Below are 17,265 nucleotides of genomic sequence, written 5' to 3'. Positions count from 1 at the left end.
AGGTTTGAAGGTCACTGAGAAACTGAGATTCACAAACAGAGAAGATCAGATGTTTGGTTTCATCTCAGCTCTTTAATAAAAAAGATCTTTAACAGGAGGTTGAATGAATCAGCTTGTGTGATGGAAACAGGAGATTCTGTGAAGAACGTCCGGTCGATTCAGTCCAGTTCTCATGTTCTGGTGAACGTGGACCGACGGAGGTGGAGGCGGTGGGGGAGTGGGTGTGGTCTCGCTGTGACATCACATCCTGTGGACGGGGTTGATGCCCAGGATCTCGAAGCCTTTAGCCATGATGGTGGCCGTAGCTTCACAGAGCAGCATCCTCCACATGTTCACCTTGATCACCTCCCCTGGAAACACACACCACACATTCACACGTTATTCATCTTCTCATTGGTTCTCAGCAGGTTTATCAATAATTCATGAAACCACTCGAGGCAAATTCTGTACGGACGGAATAAACTAAATCAAAAGGTGATAAACTAAAAGACTTTAAGCTCTTAAACTAAAGTGCAACACATTTTACAATTCATCAGCAGCTGTTGAAGATAACATTCAGAATAAATTAAAGGATTTTAAAGTCAAAGAGCATAAGAAATATAATCAGGGCAATAGAGGGATTGGAAAAAAAGCAAGAATGAACAGATATGAAAAACAGCAGGAGACTAAATGATGAGACAAAGGTGAAGACGGAAAAGAAGAGAGAGACAGACTGAAAGAAAGAGACAGAAGAAAACAGTCGGAGGTGAAGAACAGAACGAAGTCAACAAACAGCCAAAGGTCGGGGGGGCACATTAAAACTCTGCTCCCGTCATTTAACACAACGACGGCATCGAACAGAAACCAACGAGCCGGAAAGCTGCACGAGGGTCGTTAAAGGGGCGTGAACGAGAGGGGGGGGGGGGGGGGGGGGGGGGGCAGAGGCTCTGATGAGAACAAACTCACGTCTCAGTTTTAAAGTCTCATTAGTTTGATGAGTTTCCTCTAAAGTCTCCGGATGTTAACTGATACTCAGACGTTATAATTTCACTTTTATTTATTTACAAATTAGATCCTGAGACGTCCTGAAGCTCTGAGATGAATTTAAAGTTAAGAGTGAGATATTCACAAAACATTAAACAGCAGGTGAAGCAGCTCCTGAGTCGGTGGCTGATCTCAGATCTGCTCTGGACAGTGAAGCTGAACCGTTCATCACCATCTTCAGGTGGATCATTAATTAGCTGAAGCACGTTGGACGTTTTCATTTCCAATTAAACGTTCTGAGAAAACCGATCTGATGATTCTGGATTAGTTTGACTTGTTTTTAAACATGACCAGAAGGTGAAGGTTCGATTCCCTGACTCTGACTCCCTGCTGTTCATCCTCTCATCGATCTGAACAGGAGGAAGGAGATTCTCTCTGCAGGTGGAATCTCCCTCGGGCCGTGGAAGACCTTTGACCCCTCAGTGGAGACGCGGTGGTACCTGTCTGCCGGTCCTTCTCCACGCAGTAGCAGCTGTCGTAGAACTCGGTGAAGGTGGTGGCCAGCTCGTACAGGAAGTCGCAGAGCGTGTGCAGCAGCAGGTCGTCCAGGACCTTCTGGAGGATCTCAGGGAAGCGCAGGATGCACTTCCCCAGCTTCCACTCCTTCTCGTGGTCCAGGAGCACCTCGGTGGTCTCGGCTGCTTTCCTCAGCATGGCCTCGTCGATGTTGGCGAGACGAGTGATGGACCTGTGGGGGGACAGACACAGTGTGAAGGTTGTGGATCGAGGTGAGGAGCAGTTATCGGGTGGAGCAGGCGGTGAAGCTCACCTGATGCGGGTGAGGGCGTAGAGCAGGTAGGCCGCCGTGTTGCCCCGGTCGTCCAGCATCTTGTCGAAGGAGAAGACGTAGTCGTTGATGCGGTTGTGGGACAAGTCGGCGTATTTGATGCATCCGAACGCCACGGACCTCTGGGCCTTGAGCAGCTCCTCTGGAGTCAGGACCTGTGAACACAGTCGGGCTCCGTTTGATAGAAGGTTCAAGGTTCACGACCTGAACATGAAACCTCTTCACTGCATTAAAACCATCTGATAACTGAGGCTTCCATTAGTGGAAGCAGCTCCGGCTCCTATCAGCAGAGAGTTGAATACAAACTATGAATCAGATCAAATGAACTTATTAAGACTCGACCTGACTTGAATTCGTGATGTGTTCTATCTCACAGGAAGTGAACAGAGGAAGATGAGGGTTGTGATGAAGATTAAATGACGGGATCTGATCAGAAAACAAAACAACTCCAGAGAAGACGAAGATGAGGAGACAAGGAGACGAGGAGACGAGGAGACAAGGAGACGAGGAGACACGACAGGAAATGAAAGATGTTGGACGACGTCATTGTTTGAAGTGTCACTCTTGAACTCGTGAGGACGAATCACAGAAGTTAGAGCTGTTGAATAAAACTCGAGTTATATAGAAAGGTTATATAATATCAAATGCTTGTTTACCTGATAACAAGGTTGTTGCACTTAAGTTTCCTTTTATATTATTTATGCAGTGGCAAACATTTAATAAGTCAAATTCAGAAATGTTGCGATGCCAAGTGTCAGAGGTCACGGACAGAGGTCACGGACAGAGGTCACGGACAGAGGTCACGGACAGAGGTCACAGGGATCAAACAGGTCAGGCAGGGACACAACATGACACTGAAACAGATTAATTCTAAAAAGCAGAATAAATAAAAGTCTGACGGACCAAAGAGTAAAGAGAGAGAACAGATCTGAAAACAACAGAATAGTAGAAAACAAGTGTTCACAGCAGCCGAGTCACCGGAGCAGCGCCAGTTCATGGAGGTTTGTTTTAATGAGGCGGGGGGGTTAGCAGATGGTAGACGTGGGCACCGACCCAGACAGAGAGCAAAGAGCCAGAGGCTCCACAGGGAAGCTGCTGGAACCGGCTCCTCACGAGCGTCTCAGCTTCAAATCCTCACAGTTCAACTGGAAGTCAGTGACTGTGCTCCACACAGAACTTAACCAGGTCAGAGATCCACCTGCAGGTTCCAGAGACACAGCTCCACTCACAGGCTGGAGACACAAGAAGCTGAGAGACGTGTGAGGACACAACAGAAGATCAGGTGCTGGGACGGAGGAGAAGAGCTGGAGACCAAACCAACTGGAACCAGTTGGACCAGGAGCTGGTGATGGAGACGTTGTGTTCTGCTAAGAAGCTCCAGGATGAAGAAGGTGGAATCTTATTAAAATAATAAAACGTTCTTGTCTGTGGAGTTTCCAGTGTCGAGGTTCTTTTATAATGTGTGAGACGAACATTTCTCACACATTATTGTGTCTTATTGTCGTGTTATTGTCGACTGAACAGTTAATTATCAAAATACCAAATATTCAATCATCAAAAAAAAAGAAAAGAATTTCCCACGATCCTCAGACATGTGGTTGCAGCTCGATGTCTCAGCACTTTACCAACATCTGGACAGATGTTCCTGAGCCATGCAGCTGTTTTCAAACAGACAGAGTTTATTGTTAGAAGCTGTAAAAAGACGTGGACATGTCTGAAGACCCCGTTGGACTCCTGGCGACGCCCCCGTCCTTCACCGACTCTAAGAAAAGGCCAAAGGGCCACAAAGGACATTTTCACCTAAAGCTGTAAACGTGTCTTTATGTCTTTTCATCTCTAGTTCAGCAGGTGCAGACACTCAAGGTCACAAAGGTCAACACAGTTCACGGTTTGTCTCCGACCTGCTTCGTTCTCATCAGTGGGAACCACAGCAAACAGGGTTACCAGTATGTGAGCACCTGGACACATCGGGGACAGACAGAACTGGATCCGTCTCAGAGGAGGAAGTCAAGAGAAGCTGTGTCTCCAGTAAGAAAACAAGTTTCAGGTCAGAAAGGGAGCAGAGGAGGAGCAGTGGAGAGGAGGAGCAGAGGAGAGGAGGAGCAGAGGAGGAGCAGTGGAGAGGAGGAGCAGTGGAGAGGAGGAGCAGAGGAGGAGCAGAGGAGGAGCAGAGGAGAGGAGGAGCAGAGGAGGAGCAGTGGAGAGGAGGAGCAGAGGAGAGGAGGAGCAGAGGAGGAGCAGAGGAGAGGAGGAGCAGAGGAGCAGCAGAGGAGGAGCAGTGGAGAGGATGAGCAGTGGAGAGGAGGAGCAGAGGAGGAGCAGTGGAGAGGAGGAGCAGAGGAGCAGAGGAGCAGAGGAGGAGCAGTGGAGAGGAGGAGCAGTGGAGAGGAGGAGCAGAGGAGGAGCAGTGGAGAGGAGGAGCAGAGGAGCAGAGGAGCAGAGGAGGAGCAGTGGAGAGGATGAGCAGTGGAGAGGAGGAGCAGAGGAGGAGCAGTGGAGAGGAGGAGCAGAGGAGCAGAGGAGCAGAGGAGGAGCAGTGGAGAGGAGGAGCAGAGGAGGAGCAGAGGAGGAGCAGAGGAGCAGAGGAGCAGTGGAGAGGAGGAGCAGAGGAGAGGAGGAGCAGAGGAGCAGTGGAGAGGAGGAGCAGAGGAGAGGAGGAGCAGAGGAGGAGCAGTGGAGAGGAGGAGCAGAGGAGCAGAGGAGCAGTGGCGGCTGCAGAGGGAGACGTCGTTACTGGAGAAGAATCCTCGTCAGGCCGAGTCCAAAGCTGAAGTAATGAGCGGCTCTCTGGACTAAACGGCTGCTTATCAAACATTAAACATTTCACAGGAAGTATTGATGTGACATGATTCTAATATGAGCTGAAATAATGTTTGATATTCTGCCAGAGACGATTCCAGTGGAGTCGCTGAGGAGCGGTTCTGCCCGAAGGTTCCAGAGGAGCAGACAGAGGAATGAAGCACGTTCCCACAGTCTGAAGCATTAACTAATAAAAACACAGCGTTTTCATTTAAAGTGAAATATTCAGTCAGGACACGTGAAGTATGAAAACGTTTAGCAGCAGAAACATGGAGGAGCTGCGGCCGGCCTCCATGTTTCTTCACTGTTTTACCCTTCGACTCATTCTCCAAAGAAAACAAGTTCATTTCTACCAGTTTAAATCTCTTCAGGTTGATCTGTTGGGTCAGTGATGAACTGAAAAAACTTTTATTCTCTTTTATTCTCGTCCTGTTCATCGTGTTTCATGACACATGATGAAGAGTCAGTCAGGTTCATCCCCTGGGGAACATGAACGTCTGTATTTTTCTCTGTCGGCCCAAAAATCTCTTAAGAAAAGTTAGTTTCTCTTTTCTTTCCTAAAGTCTTCACACTTTTAAAGTTAGTTTGGCTCGTGCTCGTTCTCCAGGTAAAAACTTTTCTAACAGCCTGAGATTTTTAGATAAATCATTGTTAAATTATTGTTAATATTCATTTATACATGGAAACAAAATATGATTATCAGGATAAATGTTTCATTATTATTTAATATGAGTTAAAGGCTGAGTTCTGCTCCTGAGTGAAGGTTTTTTAACTTGGTCTGAAGAGTAAGAACATTGAATCAAAGTGTGAAACCTCCTCATGGTGAACACTTCATATTGAAACCTGAAGTGTGTGTTTTGTCCCTGAAAGACGACAACAACCACAAAGCGTCCCCTGGTTCATCAGAGAGGAGATCAAACCACTAAGAGATGTCCTCTCACCTTGTCTCTCTCTTTGTCCTTCAGTTTGTCCATGGACCTCTTCAGTCCCTCGTCCAGCAGGTCCATCAGCCGCACCGTGTCTCCTGACCGCGTCTTGAACTTCTTCCTGTCCCCGAGGAAACGAGACAAATCAGGACGGGTCAAACAATCGGTTCACCTCACCCCCCCCCGGAGGAGCTGGACACCTGATCTCAGAGGACACGCTCTGCGCTCGGGGACGTTTGTCCTGAGGGACGACGTCCACGTCCCTGAAGACAAGTTTCCATGACTTTCTGTCCACAACAATTAACACAAAGACTAAATATTAGATTATGTCTGTCGACGCCTCGGGGTTGAAACGTTTTACGAGTGAATCTCACGAGCAGAACATGAGACACAAATTTAATAACCCCCCCCCCCCCCCATGTTTACTCGTCGCTCTAAGCACCCCCCCCCCCGTGGCTGTGTTAAGCTCTTATTGTCTGGTTGAGTGATTATGAAAACAGCATGATACATTTCTAATGGAGTTTAGAGGAGAGCAAACGTTGTGGGGCCAATTGACGCCCCCTCAGGTTAGTGTGCAGCGTTTAGCAGCACTTAGTTCTGGCCTCTGCTCGCTTAACGTCCAACCTTCCTCCTCTTCCTCCTCCTCCTCTTCCTCCCTCTGCACGGACTCTCCTCCTCCTCCTCCTCCTCCTCCTCCTCTTCCTCTTCCTCCTCCTCCTCCTCCTCCTCCTCAGCGAGACAGAAAACCTCAAAGAGTCTGTGCAGCCACCGGCCACACAGTCAGAACTGATTATGAAAATAAAAACTAACAGCGAGGACAAACTCAGCGAGGAGGGAAACCACTGCTTTTATGACAGCAACATTAAAAACTGATGAGGATGAGATGAAGGAGGAGGACAAGGGCACGAGGAAGAGTAAACACACTTCTGCTGATTTACCATCGACGAGTGTGAAGCTGAGGAAAAGTTTGAGAGACACGAGTCCAACGTGAGACGTTTTCACACCCGACCCCCGTCTGACAGCAGCTGTACAGATGTTTGTGGAATTAGTAGAAACTGAATACGTCTCTAGTTTAACTAACATTAGTCTGAACTCCATCAGCCTCCAGTGTGAACAGCTGACAGAGCCTCATCCTCTGAACTGCTGGATTCATGGATTAACATGGTTCATGGTCTTCAGGGTCCAAAACACAGACTCAAAGACGACAAGGAAATATGTCATGTTACTTTCTTAGCCAGAGAAATAAACATAAAAACAAATCAATTTAAAAGAAGGAACAAACACATGAAGCGTTTGTTATTTCAAATCTCTGGAAAGACGACGACAGAGCTCGTGTTTCCAGAACCAGTTGATTTTAAATTCTCTATTTTCATCAGAGTTGTTGTTAAAAGGCAGAAACATGACGGATGTTCTGAAAATGACACGTTTGGATGAAGCTGTCAAATCAAATCAGCTCAGACGAGTGAATCTGAGACGAGAGAGAGAAAGTGAGTCTGGATCTGAAACGCTTCAAACGTTTGTTCTCATCGTTCACGTCCTCGGTCGGAGGACGAGGGTTCGACTCCCAGAGGACGTTTAAAGAACGTGAACAAACGTAAAGGGTCGTGTGTGTGTGTCTGTGTGTGTCTGTGTGTTACTGTGTGTGTGTGTGTGTGAACTCACTTGTCCTCTCCCAGCACCACTCCGAAGCCTGCGTGCTCCACTCGGGTCACCTGAGGGTCGTACCAGCCAATCATCTGCGCCGCAGCAAACACCAACTGGAAGTGTGTGGCCTGGAAGAGGAAGAACACACACACACACACACACACACACACAAAGACATCAGAGTCTTTCTATAAACATGGACGTGGCCACCAGGTCCAGAGCGTGAAGCCAACACAAAGTCCATGACACCTGTATTCTGTGTGATGACCAGCAGGGGGCGACTCCCCTGATTGTTTCCATAGAAGTCCACAAGGCACAAAATGGACGTTTGCATCTGAGACGTTCTAGTTTCATTGTGTTTGAAGCTCCTCCCCCTCTGGCCACCCACCTGCCCGCTGTCCGTGACGTAGATGATGATGTCGGCCTTCTCGTCAAAGAGCCGCTGGCGGAGCGCGGCGAGGTCGGACGTGTCGTACGTGAAGCCGCCGTCCGACTTCACGATGGTGAGGGGGACGGACTGTCCCGGGGCGAAGACGATCCTACGACCCTCGTCCAACTGGGACAGGCCTGAGGTCGAGAAAGAAGAGGAAGAGGTGGATGAGTGTTTGATTGGAGGAGGAAGAAGAAGAAGAAGAAGAAGAAGAAGAGATAATGAAAGAAGAAAGAAGAGGAAGAGGTGGATGAGTGCTCGATTGGAGGAGGAAGAAGAAGAAGAAGAAGAGATAATGAAAGAAGAAAGAAGGGGAAGAGGTGGATGAGTGTTTGATTGGAGGAGGAAGAAGAAGAAGAAGAAGAAGAAGAAGAAGAAGAAGAAGAAGAAGAAGAAGAAGAAGAAGAAGAAGAAGACGAGATAATGAAAGAAGAAAGATGAGGAAGAGGTGGATGAGTGCTTGATTGGAGGAGGAAGAAGAAGAAGAAGAATAAGAAGAAGAAGAAGAAGAAGACGAGATAATGAAAGAAGAAAGATGAGGAAGAGGTGGATGAGTGCTTGATTGGAGGAGCAGGAAGAAGAAGAAGAAGAAGAAGAAGAAGAGATAATGAAAGAAGAAAGAAGAGGAAGAGGTGGATGAGTGTTGGGAGGAGGAAGAAGAAGAAGAAGAAGAAGAAGAAGTAGAAATAATGAAAGAAGAAAGAAGAGGAAGAGGTGGATGAGTGTTGGGAGGAGGAAGAAGAAGAAGAAGAGATAATGAAAGAAGAAAGAAGAGGAAGAGGTGGATGAGTGTTGGGAGGAGGAAGAAGAAGAAGAAGAAGAAGAGATACTGAAAGAAGAAAGAAGAGGAAGAGGTGGATGTGTGTTGGGAGGAGGAGGAAGAAGAAGAAGAAGAAGAAGAAGAAGAAGAGATAATGAAAGAAGAAAGAGACGAAAACAAGGGAATTGAAAGGAAAAGAGGAAAAAACACAAAAGAGGAGAAGAACCCGGATGGATAGAGAGGAAGAGAGAGGAGGGATTTGTGATACAAGTCTGCCCCCTAGTGGTCTAACCAGGTGAGCTCAAAGTATCATTCATACAAAAATGATTCAAACAACATTTTTAAATTATCTTAAAAACAAAAAAGACAAATGTTAATATCACAGAGAAAAAAAATCTCTAATCTGTCGAACGAAAGTTTTTAGTCTCCATGTTTTATTTGATTAGAGCCATGAAAAGGATTTTTTTTTAATTAAACATGGATACAAATTGATTCAAAATATGCCCCCCCTCCCTCCCGTGTGACCTTTGACCTCTTGCCCACTGACCTTTCCCCTCAAACTCCTTCACCACCTTGGTCATCATGTCCTGGTAGAAGGACTCCCCTCTCTCGATGATCTGGATGTCCAGGCAGTTGTAAACTCTCTGAAACTCTGAAACACACGGCAAGAAGAAACACTTCAGACGCTGTTCTGAGACTTTTAAATTATTAAATATCAAATATGAACACATTATATGGTATAACATGTGTGTATATGTCTTTAACCTTTCCTGGAGACGTCACAGATGAGGTTCCAGCCTTTGATGAATTCCGGCTCTTTGCTCTGCAGCCGGACGACGCACTGATACGCTCGTTTCTTAAAGTCCTCCTCCTCGTCAAAACGCTTCTTTGACTCCTGAGGACCGGAGGAGGAGGAGGAGGAGGGGGAGCAGGAGGAGGAGGAAGAGAGAGGGGGACAGAGAACAATAAATGAGCAACCAGCAGATTGTTTGTGTTAGAGACAGAGACAGAGACAGAGACAGAGACAGAGACAGACCTTGTAGAAGGCCTGCAGGTCACTGATGGGCGGGGAGGAGGTCAGGTAGTCTGGGAACTTGTCCTGCAGGTGAGCGATCAACATCCCGAACTGAGTCCCCCAGTCGCCCACGTGGTTCAACCTGCAAGTTAAAGACTTTCACATCTGAGCTTCAGGTTTTAAGAAATGAGACGTAACTGGTCCTCTGTGCATCAAACTGGAGCCTGAACAAACTGGAGCCTGAACAAACTGGTCCTCAACTGAAGACCAGACGTCCTGCTGGGATCTGAACTCCTGAGATGTTGGTCATGCAGGACTTTTCCTTTGGCTTCAATCCAGGTCCAGATCCATGCTCAACCAATCAGGAGTCAGCCTCAGCTGTCAATCAGGGTCTCTCAGCCCGTTTTTTTTATATCATAAAATAATTTATTAAAACCAAACTTTAACAGAATTCATCCTCAACAATCATTTATTTAACGTCTACTTTGATTTTTTTTGTTTGGTTCATGTCCCATCTGCTAACAGAGGATGAAGTGTTAGCTTAGCTTAGCCTAGCCTAGCCTAGCTTAGCCTAGCCTAGCTTAGCACTGTGACATCACAGTGAACTGACCTGAGGACGTCGTAGCCGAGGAACTCGAACATTCGACACATGCTGTCCCCGATGATGGTGGAGCGCAGGTGACCCACGTGCATCTCTTTGGCGATGTTAGGAGACGAGAAGTCCACCACCACCTGAACAACAACACAAAGGATTCCACTAAGAACAACAACAACAACAACAACAACAGCAGCAATAATAACAGAGAAGAATTTACTAAGAATCTTAGTTTTGTAGTATTTGGTTTAAAACTAAAATGTTTGAAGAATGAAAAAGATCTGATTTGTGATGCAGTCGAATGGATCATGTGACCAACCTTCTTCTTGGAGGCGAGCGGCGGCGGCTGGACTCCGTTCAGCAGCAGGTTGCTCAGCAGCTTGGACACAAACGTCCTCTTCAGGTGGACGTTGATGAAACCTGGAGACACGGGACACGTCAGAGGGAGAACGAGGAGGAGGATGAGGAGGAGGAGGAGGAGGAGGAGGAGGGGGGGGGGGGGGGACGAGGAGGAGGAGGAGGATGAGGAGAAGGACGAGGAGGACGAGGAGGAGGATGAGGAGAAGGACGAGGAGGAGGGGGGGAGAATATTATTATATCATTATTATTACCTGGTCCTGCGATTTCGGTTTTCTGGATGAGGTCGTTTTCTGGAAGGTTCTGGATGATCTTCTCTGCGATTTCCCTCGGGCTGATTTTGATTCCCTTCGCCTTCAACATCTGAACCACAGAAAAATGACTTTTAACAAAACTAATTCATTTAATGTCCAGAGAGAAACAATTCAAATATGTTTTTTTAAACTTAAAACAGTTTTTTTTAAGAATTTAAGATTTTTTTTTTGTTTATTTAGTGATTTTGAGTGATTTCCTCAGATGTCAGATAGTAAACCAGTTCAGAGAGTAAACCAGTTCAGATAGTGAACCAGTTCAGACAGCACATTCTAACCTGAGCCATGGCCATGGCGCTGTTACACTGGTAGTCTCCGAACTTGGCCTGCTGGTTGGGCGTGACGACCAGCGGCGGGTCGTCCAGCTCGGGACAGGAAGCTCTGATGGCGTCTCCGAAGACGTCCTGCAGCAGCAGGTTCACGTTCATCATGTGTTTGCTGCAGTGACTCCGCTCGGCCTGAAGGTTCTGAAACAACAACAAGGTTCACTGAGGTCAGCCGACATGGAACAGCTCAGACAAACAGGACAGAAGACGATTATTACATCTCTGATAATCTGATAACCCACTCCTCTCCTGTCTCACCCTCTTCAGGATGTTGAGTCGGTATTTCAGTTTGGTGTTTTCGTCCCGCAGCTGTTCCAGATGTGGAGACGGACTCAGGCTCTGAGGATTCTTCAGACTCTCGATCTCTGCAGAGAGGGTTCGGATCTCCTGCTCCTGAAAACAACAATAAATACATGAATAGAGAAGAAGAAACAAGATTCAGATTCAGTTTAACAACTCAGGTATATTTATATCAGTGTCGTGAGAACAACAGGAAGCAAAGAGGTTGTTATGATCTAACTCTCGTCAAAGTGAAACTCAGCTAAGTGAGATCCGACCATGTGATGAAAAACATGAGTTTTACTTTCAGAGGATTGCATCATCTGACACATTCCATCTATAAACATCTATAAAGGTCTGATCACAACCTCAGAGCTTCACTCAGAAGAGTCTTATTATTAAAGCTTTGCCAGGATCAACGTTATCCTGGGACATTTGTCTTTACATCAGTGGAACAATGAAAACCGAACCGTCATAACTAACTCAATAAGAAATATGAAACACAGCCCCACTTTCTACAGTTATTTTGTGATCATTAACATTTAGAGTTTAAAAATCTGTGTAAAGAGAAATGAAATATGTGTTAATCATCCACAGGCTTATCTGTGAAGAGGAAATACTCTGATAACGAATTTGTCCATTAAACGTTTCTGGGAATCTGAGTGAATCAAAATGAAACCAAAAGTCTCATCGTCACTTCATGAAGAAATGAAGACACTTTGAAGTGAACTTTAAAATCTATTTTCCATCGTATAACTAATGATTTTAATTTATTTATACTGAAGTTTGACAAAGTTTACAGTTAAAGGGAGATTATCACGTTAGTGTTCATCTCAAATTAATATTTCCTTCATAAACAACAGGAGCCCAGTGACGTCAATAAGGGTTCTGAGATTCTCCAAACATGTTTAATCAAACACTTGAATATTTAACTTCTTACAAAAATGTAATAACAAAGAAAAACAGGAATTTGTCACATTTGAAAAAGTGAAAAAGCATCAAATGTGTAATATTCTCTGATTTCAAAGGTCTTCAGTTATGAATTATGAGAAGAGATTAGTCAAGTTATCATAAAGAATAATACAAATTTAGTCAGTGATTGATTTACTTTATAAAGATTCTAAAGAAATCAGACACTGATAAATGTAAACATTAAATAAGAACTGATCCGGAACCAGTGCAGTCACAGAACTTCTACACTCAATAACATCACTAACGTCTTTTAGAAAGTTCGACACAGAAACAACAAGTGAAACAATAATAATAATAACCAAGATTCATTCATAAATCAAACTGAACCACGGGGAGCGGCCGGTACCTGGAGCTGGAGCCGGGCGGTGCAGCTGCTCACTGGGTCTGACATGGTCCACGCACCGGGGAGAGACTGGTCCGCTACTGGTGGAGGAGGGAGAGGAGGAAGAGGAGGAAGAGGAGGAAGAACAGCAAGAGGAAGAGTCTCGTGGCTGATGAAACTCAGGCGAGAGGAAGAAGTTCAAAGTTGGTATAGTCTTCCGGGTCTACTTCTTCTTCGTGGAGTCAAATAGCTTCAGTTAAACACGTCTACAATGAGACCAGCGCCACCTGGTGTAGGAGGCTGGTGGCGACCTGACTTCATAGGACAGAATAGAATAGAGTAGAATTTGATAGAATACAGTAGAACAGAAAAGTATAGAATTGAAGTAAATTGTAGTGAATATAATATAATAGAGTACTATCGAGTTTAAGCCTTTATCCTCATGAACCAAACTGTCAAAAATTAAATTACTAAGATAAAAACATATTTAAAAGTGCCACAGACCCTCAGGGGCCAAAAAGCTCCTGCTGTGTCCTACATCCTCCATCTTGTGTCAAACTCCACATTGGTTACCTTTGTTTTGCTATTTCATTTGTTATAAAGGTTCAACATTTCATATTAAACATTTTTGAGAGGATACAATAAAAAACACACACGTTCAAATAGAAGAGAAGAACTTTCCTTTTTTTTTATTTGTTGTGAAACTACAAAACATATCGTCGTTTTTTTTTTTTTTGTGCTGGTGAAATATTTACAACTCTGGTCGACAGAACAGTGTCCGAGAATAAAATTCACAGCTTTTCAGAACTCTCTCGATGAAAAGAAAAAACACAAACAGGAAAAGCACACCCAAATCACAAAAGTGCAATAAATACATGCTGCATGTTCCTCGAGCCGCCTCCAGCTTCGTCACCAGTCGCAACACAAACAGATTCATTAGAATACAAAAAAAATCATTAAACAAGGAAAAAATACACTTAAACTTCAAAAGGAAATTAAATCACAACCTACACGATGAAAAAATAATCATGTGACGAACAGCGTTTGTTTTATTTTCTCAATGATCATGATTTGTCAAAATAAAAACCTACATTCCTTCATCCAGACGTTTCTGATAAACAAGTCTTTTATTGTTTTAGAGGTTAAAAAACATTCGATCAAGACAAAGTGGATTTTAACGACATAGACGGCGACAAAAAGTTCTATAACTCAAATCTAGTCCGTCTACACGTGGAGGAAAATACAAAATAAACCGTACATTAAGAAAATGAACACAAACGTTTATCCACAGGTTCGGCTGCTCTGCGTCAGAAGGTTGTTTGGGCACGAGATGAAATAAAAGAAGAAAACAGGAAATAAAAAAGGAACAATAACATTTGAGTTGTTGCTCCCTACGGAAGATGAAGAGGGCTACGGAAAATACAATTCTGAAAGATTTAAAAAATACATTTAATACGGCCCTGATCATCTTCCGTAGTCTCTGAAGGCACCTTCACGACTCCGTAGACTTTCATTCATTTCACAGTGTTTCACTAATAACTTGCACAAGGCAGCGTTCACCAGCAGGGGGCAGCGTTCACCAGCAGGGGGCAGCGTTCACCAGCAGGGGGCAGCGTTCACCAGCAGGGGGCACTCATGTGACTCCAACACTTTGACGTGATCTCTGTCTGAACAGTCGGATCTAAATTTACGTAACTCTTAAATTGCCCTTTTGTTCCGATGTTTCGTCTGATTATTACTTCAGTGGAAGCTGAAGATTTTTCGCTAAATGCTAACACTTCCACATTGTTGCTGAGAAACATCTGTCGCTCCCGACCAGTTTGGAAAACACACGAGAATCGTGAGCGTCAGACGACCACGACACCAGGAGCCTGTTGTTTCAGCGTGAACACAAGCTGTTAAATCTTTGGTATCGATCTGATACTGATCGACTGTTCAGACTGATCACGCGTCGATATCCTGATTACGTTTATTTCCTGCGATGTGAACGCAGCCCGGTCGTTATCGTCCTCTCAGCGTTTCATTCAGTTACACGTGAATCATTTGATAGTGTTGTGTGATTATCATGAACGTGTAGGATGCGTAATATTTTCATAGACGTTTGTGCAAAAATATTCCTACTTCTACCTGAATGTGGTGAAACAATCAATTTTCCTTTTTTTCAGTATTTATTTAATCGTAAAATCAAGTCTGTTTTTGAGTGGGACGTAAAAAGAAGGAAACAGGAAGTAGAGACTATTTTAAAGGTCAAAATCAAAACCTCCTCCGTTGGTCTTTTAAAATAGAAGTCAACAGAAGATTAACATGATTCTGAGATCTTTAAATTCTTATTCTCTGTTTTTCAAAGCTGCTGCGTTTCTACAAACAGTCAAAATAAGACACATCTGGAATGAGGAGGACAGCAGCATCTGGATTCCTGTCAGCAACAGTCGAGTTCACATCGGGACCACGTGGGCGGAGCAGAAGTGTCATGGCCTCAAATATAACGAATGGAAACTCTTTTGAAACAGTCGGGTAATAATTTGATAAACGAGGAGTTTGTTCACCGGAGAAAGTTACTTGAGGAATTCTTAAATTTGTAAACTTTTCTCTAAATCTTTCCCTCGAACATTTTTGTATATTTTGGGAACTGCATCATCGAGATGAACTGTTTTGTTTCTTTTCTACATGTTTTTTATTTAGATTTATATATTTATTTGTACTGTATGTCCCTGTTATTACCCTTTATAAATACCTTTAATTAATTGTCATGAAACAACAAAAGTACAAATTAAAATTTCCTGTTATTTAAATGTTGGCCACTTGGGGGCATCTGAACAAGCTGTAAAAGCAAGATGGACATATTTATTTATCAGAAAAGATTTTTAATTAAACATTTCATTATCCTACTCCTGAAGCAGATATCATGATCTTCAGCAGCTCCAGTAGTTTGAGTGTGAACAATAGAATTATGATCTAAATCCATAATATCGATAGTTTAGCTGGGCACCGTGTTAACGTCCAGTTCTCAGAGACGCAGATACGTTTCTAAAATATCCAGTTTCACAGGGAAAACATCAAAATTATATAAACCTCATAAAACAGTTTTCATCAGGGCAGACAATATTTTATCCAGCCATTCAGAGTGAAGCTCAGGAGAACGTCTGTCTTCCTATTGGCTGCTGGTGAGCTCTTGTGAAGGGGGCGGGGTTTAGTCACTTCCAGTCAAACAATCAAAGAATCAATAAGAAGTTCACAGTCATCAAAAATACATTGGATCTTCACTTCCTGTGTGTTTCCACAACAACAACAATCATTCCAGTACATTTTGTGTTAAAGTGCAGACTATCCGATCAACTACCTGAGTGTTAGTGCGGTTTCTACACCTCCATGAGTGGGTGTGTGTGTGTCTGTGTGTGTGCGTGAGACCATCGTGACACTTTTCACGTCAGATCCAGATGGTTTTACAAAGTTTCCTTCTCCGAGTTATCGTGACGTAAAGAGTAGAATCCGACGTTTGGCTGACGACACGGTGCCGTGCACCTCAGACCAGCGTCAGGAGGTCGACCCCATGACTGTGTTGGGTTTGGAAATATTCAAGTTATAATTCTTAAGGTTTCAGTCCTCGTTGATTTGGTTAGAAAGTGTATCGACCACCAGGGGGCAGTAAACACCAAGTGAAGTGGAAAGACGAGACGAGAACAACTGCGTGAGTACGAGATGCGAACAAACGGAGATTTTCCTTCAGACTGACGTCGTGTTAAACGTGTAAAAATTTGTTTTGACGTGAAACAATATTAAAGATTTAACTCTAAGGAAACATCCATGTTCACGAGTGTCTGGTGAGGAACAACAATAAAAACAAACAAAGTTCTAAAAAAGGAAAATCGAAGTGTGTGCTCGTACGTCTGAGTATAAAGTACAAAAAACACATGATTTTAAGTATCAAATATCACTGAAGAGCAGATATTTATTTTAGTTTCATCACCAGCCGAAGTTTTTTCCTGTAGTACCGTCGTCTGATTTCATTTTGTGCTTCCGATAAACGTAAAGTTTGCTCTTTATGTTTAAATGTGCCGTTTCCGTACAAAGCTCTTTGTACGTAGCTGAGTGACTTTGTGCTGGAATGATTTAAAAGCCTATAAACATCCTGTTAGTCACAGAAACACAAAGACGTGAAGAGAGTGAAATAAAAACGAAAGCAGTGCCGTCACTAATTTACAAATGAACACTATCCACAGTAGAAACACGCTTTAAAAATCTGTTTCTTCACGTTTTTTTTGTCTGTTTTTCTACCAAAACATATTATATATATATTTTTTAATTCTTCATAACACCGCCAAACATTTGCTTCATTTGTGGGAACAGCAGGTTGAGACTGGGGGGTGGTGGTGGGGGGGGTGGGGGGGGTACTTTGAAATGCTTCTCTACACGCTGTCGGCCGGCAGGTCGGGGATGCTGCTCCGCCCTCGTGTGAAGAACGCCATCTTCTCTCTGGAATCACACGGAGGAGGAAGTGAAGTCAGAGAAGGAACCGAGAAACAGAGTTCACAAGAAGGTCTTAACTTTTACTGAGCAGCAGCACGAGGGGATTCCTTCTGATCTGTGTGACCGGACTGGTCTAGCCGGTTAGCTAGTTAGCCGGTTAGCTAGTTAGCCGGTTAGCTAGTTAGCCGGTTAGCTTGTTAGCTAGTTAGCATCTGAAGTGAGAGGACCAGATGCAAAACAAGAGTAAACGTC

The 17,265-nt window shown here is 44.2% G+C and overlaps 2 protein-coding genes across 2 annotated transcripts in view; both read right to left on the bottom strand.

The window, feature by feature from the left end:
• Nucleotides 1-52: 52 nt before the first annotated feature.
• rars1 (arginyl-tRNA synthetase 1) lies at nt 53-12,768 on the bottom strand. Its single transcript, XM_053441185.1, has 15 exons — nt 12,571-12,768; nt 11,232-11,366; nt 10,926-11,114; nt 10,591-10,699; nt 10,299-10,399; nt 9,995-10,116; nt 9,406-9,526; nt 9,135-9,264; nt 8,917-9,021; nt 7,568-7,746; nt 7,198-7,307; nt 5,551-5,656; nt 1,793-1,965; nt 1,464-1,711; nt 53-350 (listed from the first exon to the last, which is right to left on the bottom strand). Exons 1-15 carry the CDS (start codon nt 12,613-12,615, stop codon nt 241-243), a joined length of 1,983 nt encoding a protein of 660 aa, XP_053297160.1. The 5' UTR covers nt 12,616-12,768; the 3' UTR covers nt 53-240.
• Nucleotides 12,769-13,209: 441 nt separating this feature from the next.
• The window catches only part of wwc1 (WW and C2 domain containing 1), a 29,264-nt gene continuing 25,208 nt past the window's right edge, over nt 13,210-17,265 (bottom strand). The window contains exon 22 of the mRNA XM_053441184.1: nt 13,210-17,019. Within this exon, the coding sequence (XP_053297159.1) occupies nt 16,953-17,019 (67 nt within the window). The 3' untranslated portion in view covers nt 13,210-16,952. The remainder of the gene's footprint in view (nt 17,020-17,265) is intronic.

The sequence above is a fragment of the Pleuronectes platessa genome, chromosome 15 (genome assembly GCF_947347685.1).
Source record: "Pleuronectes platessa chromosome 15, fPlePla1.1, whole genome shotgun sequence".
In the NCBI taxonomy this organism is placed as follows: domain Eukaryota; kingdom Metazoa; phylum Chordata; class Actinopteri; order Pleuronectiformes; family Pleuronectidae; genus Pleuronectes; species Pleuronectes platessa.
The sequence above is the reverse complement of the archived record's forward strand: the minus strand, read 5'-3'. Positions and strand labels throughout refer to the sequence as shown.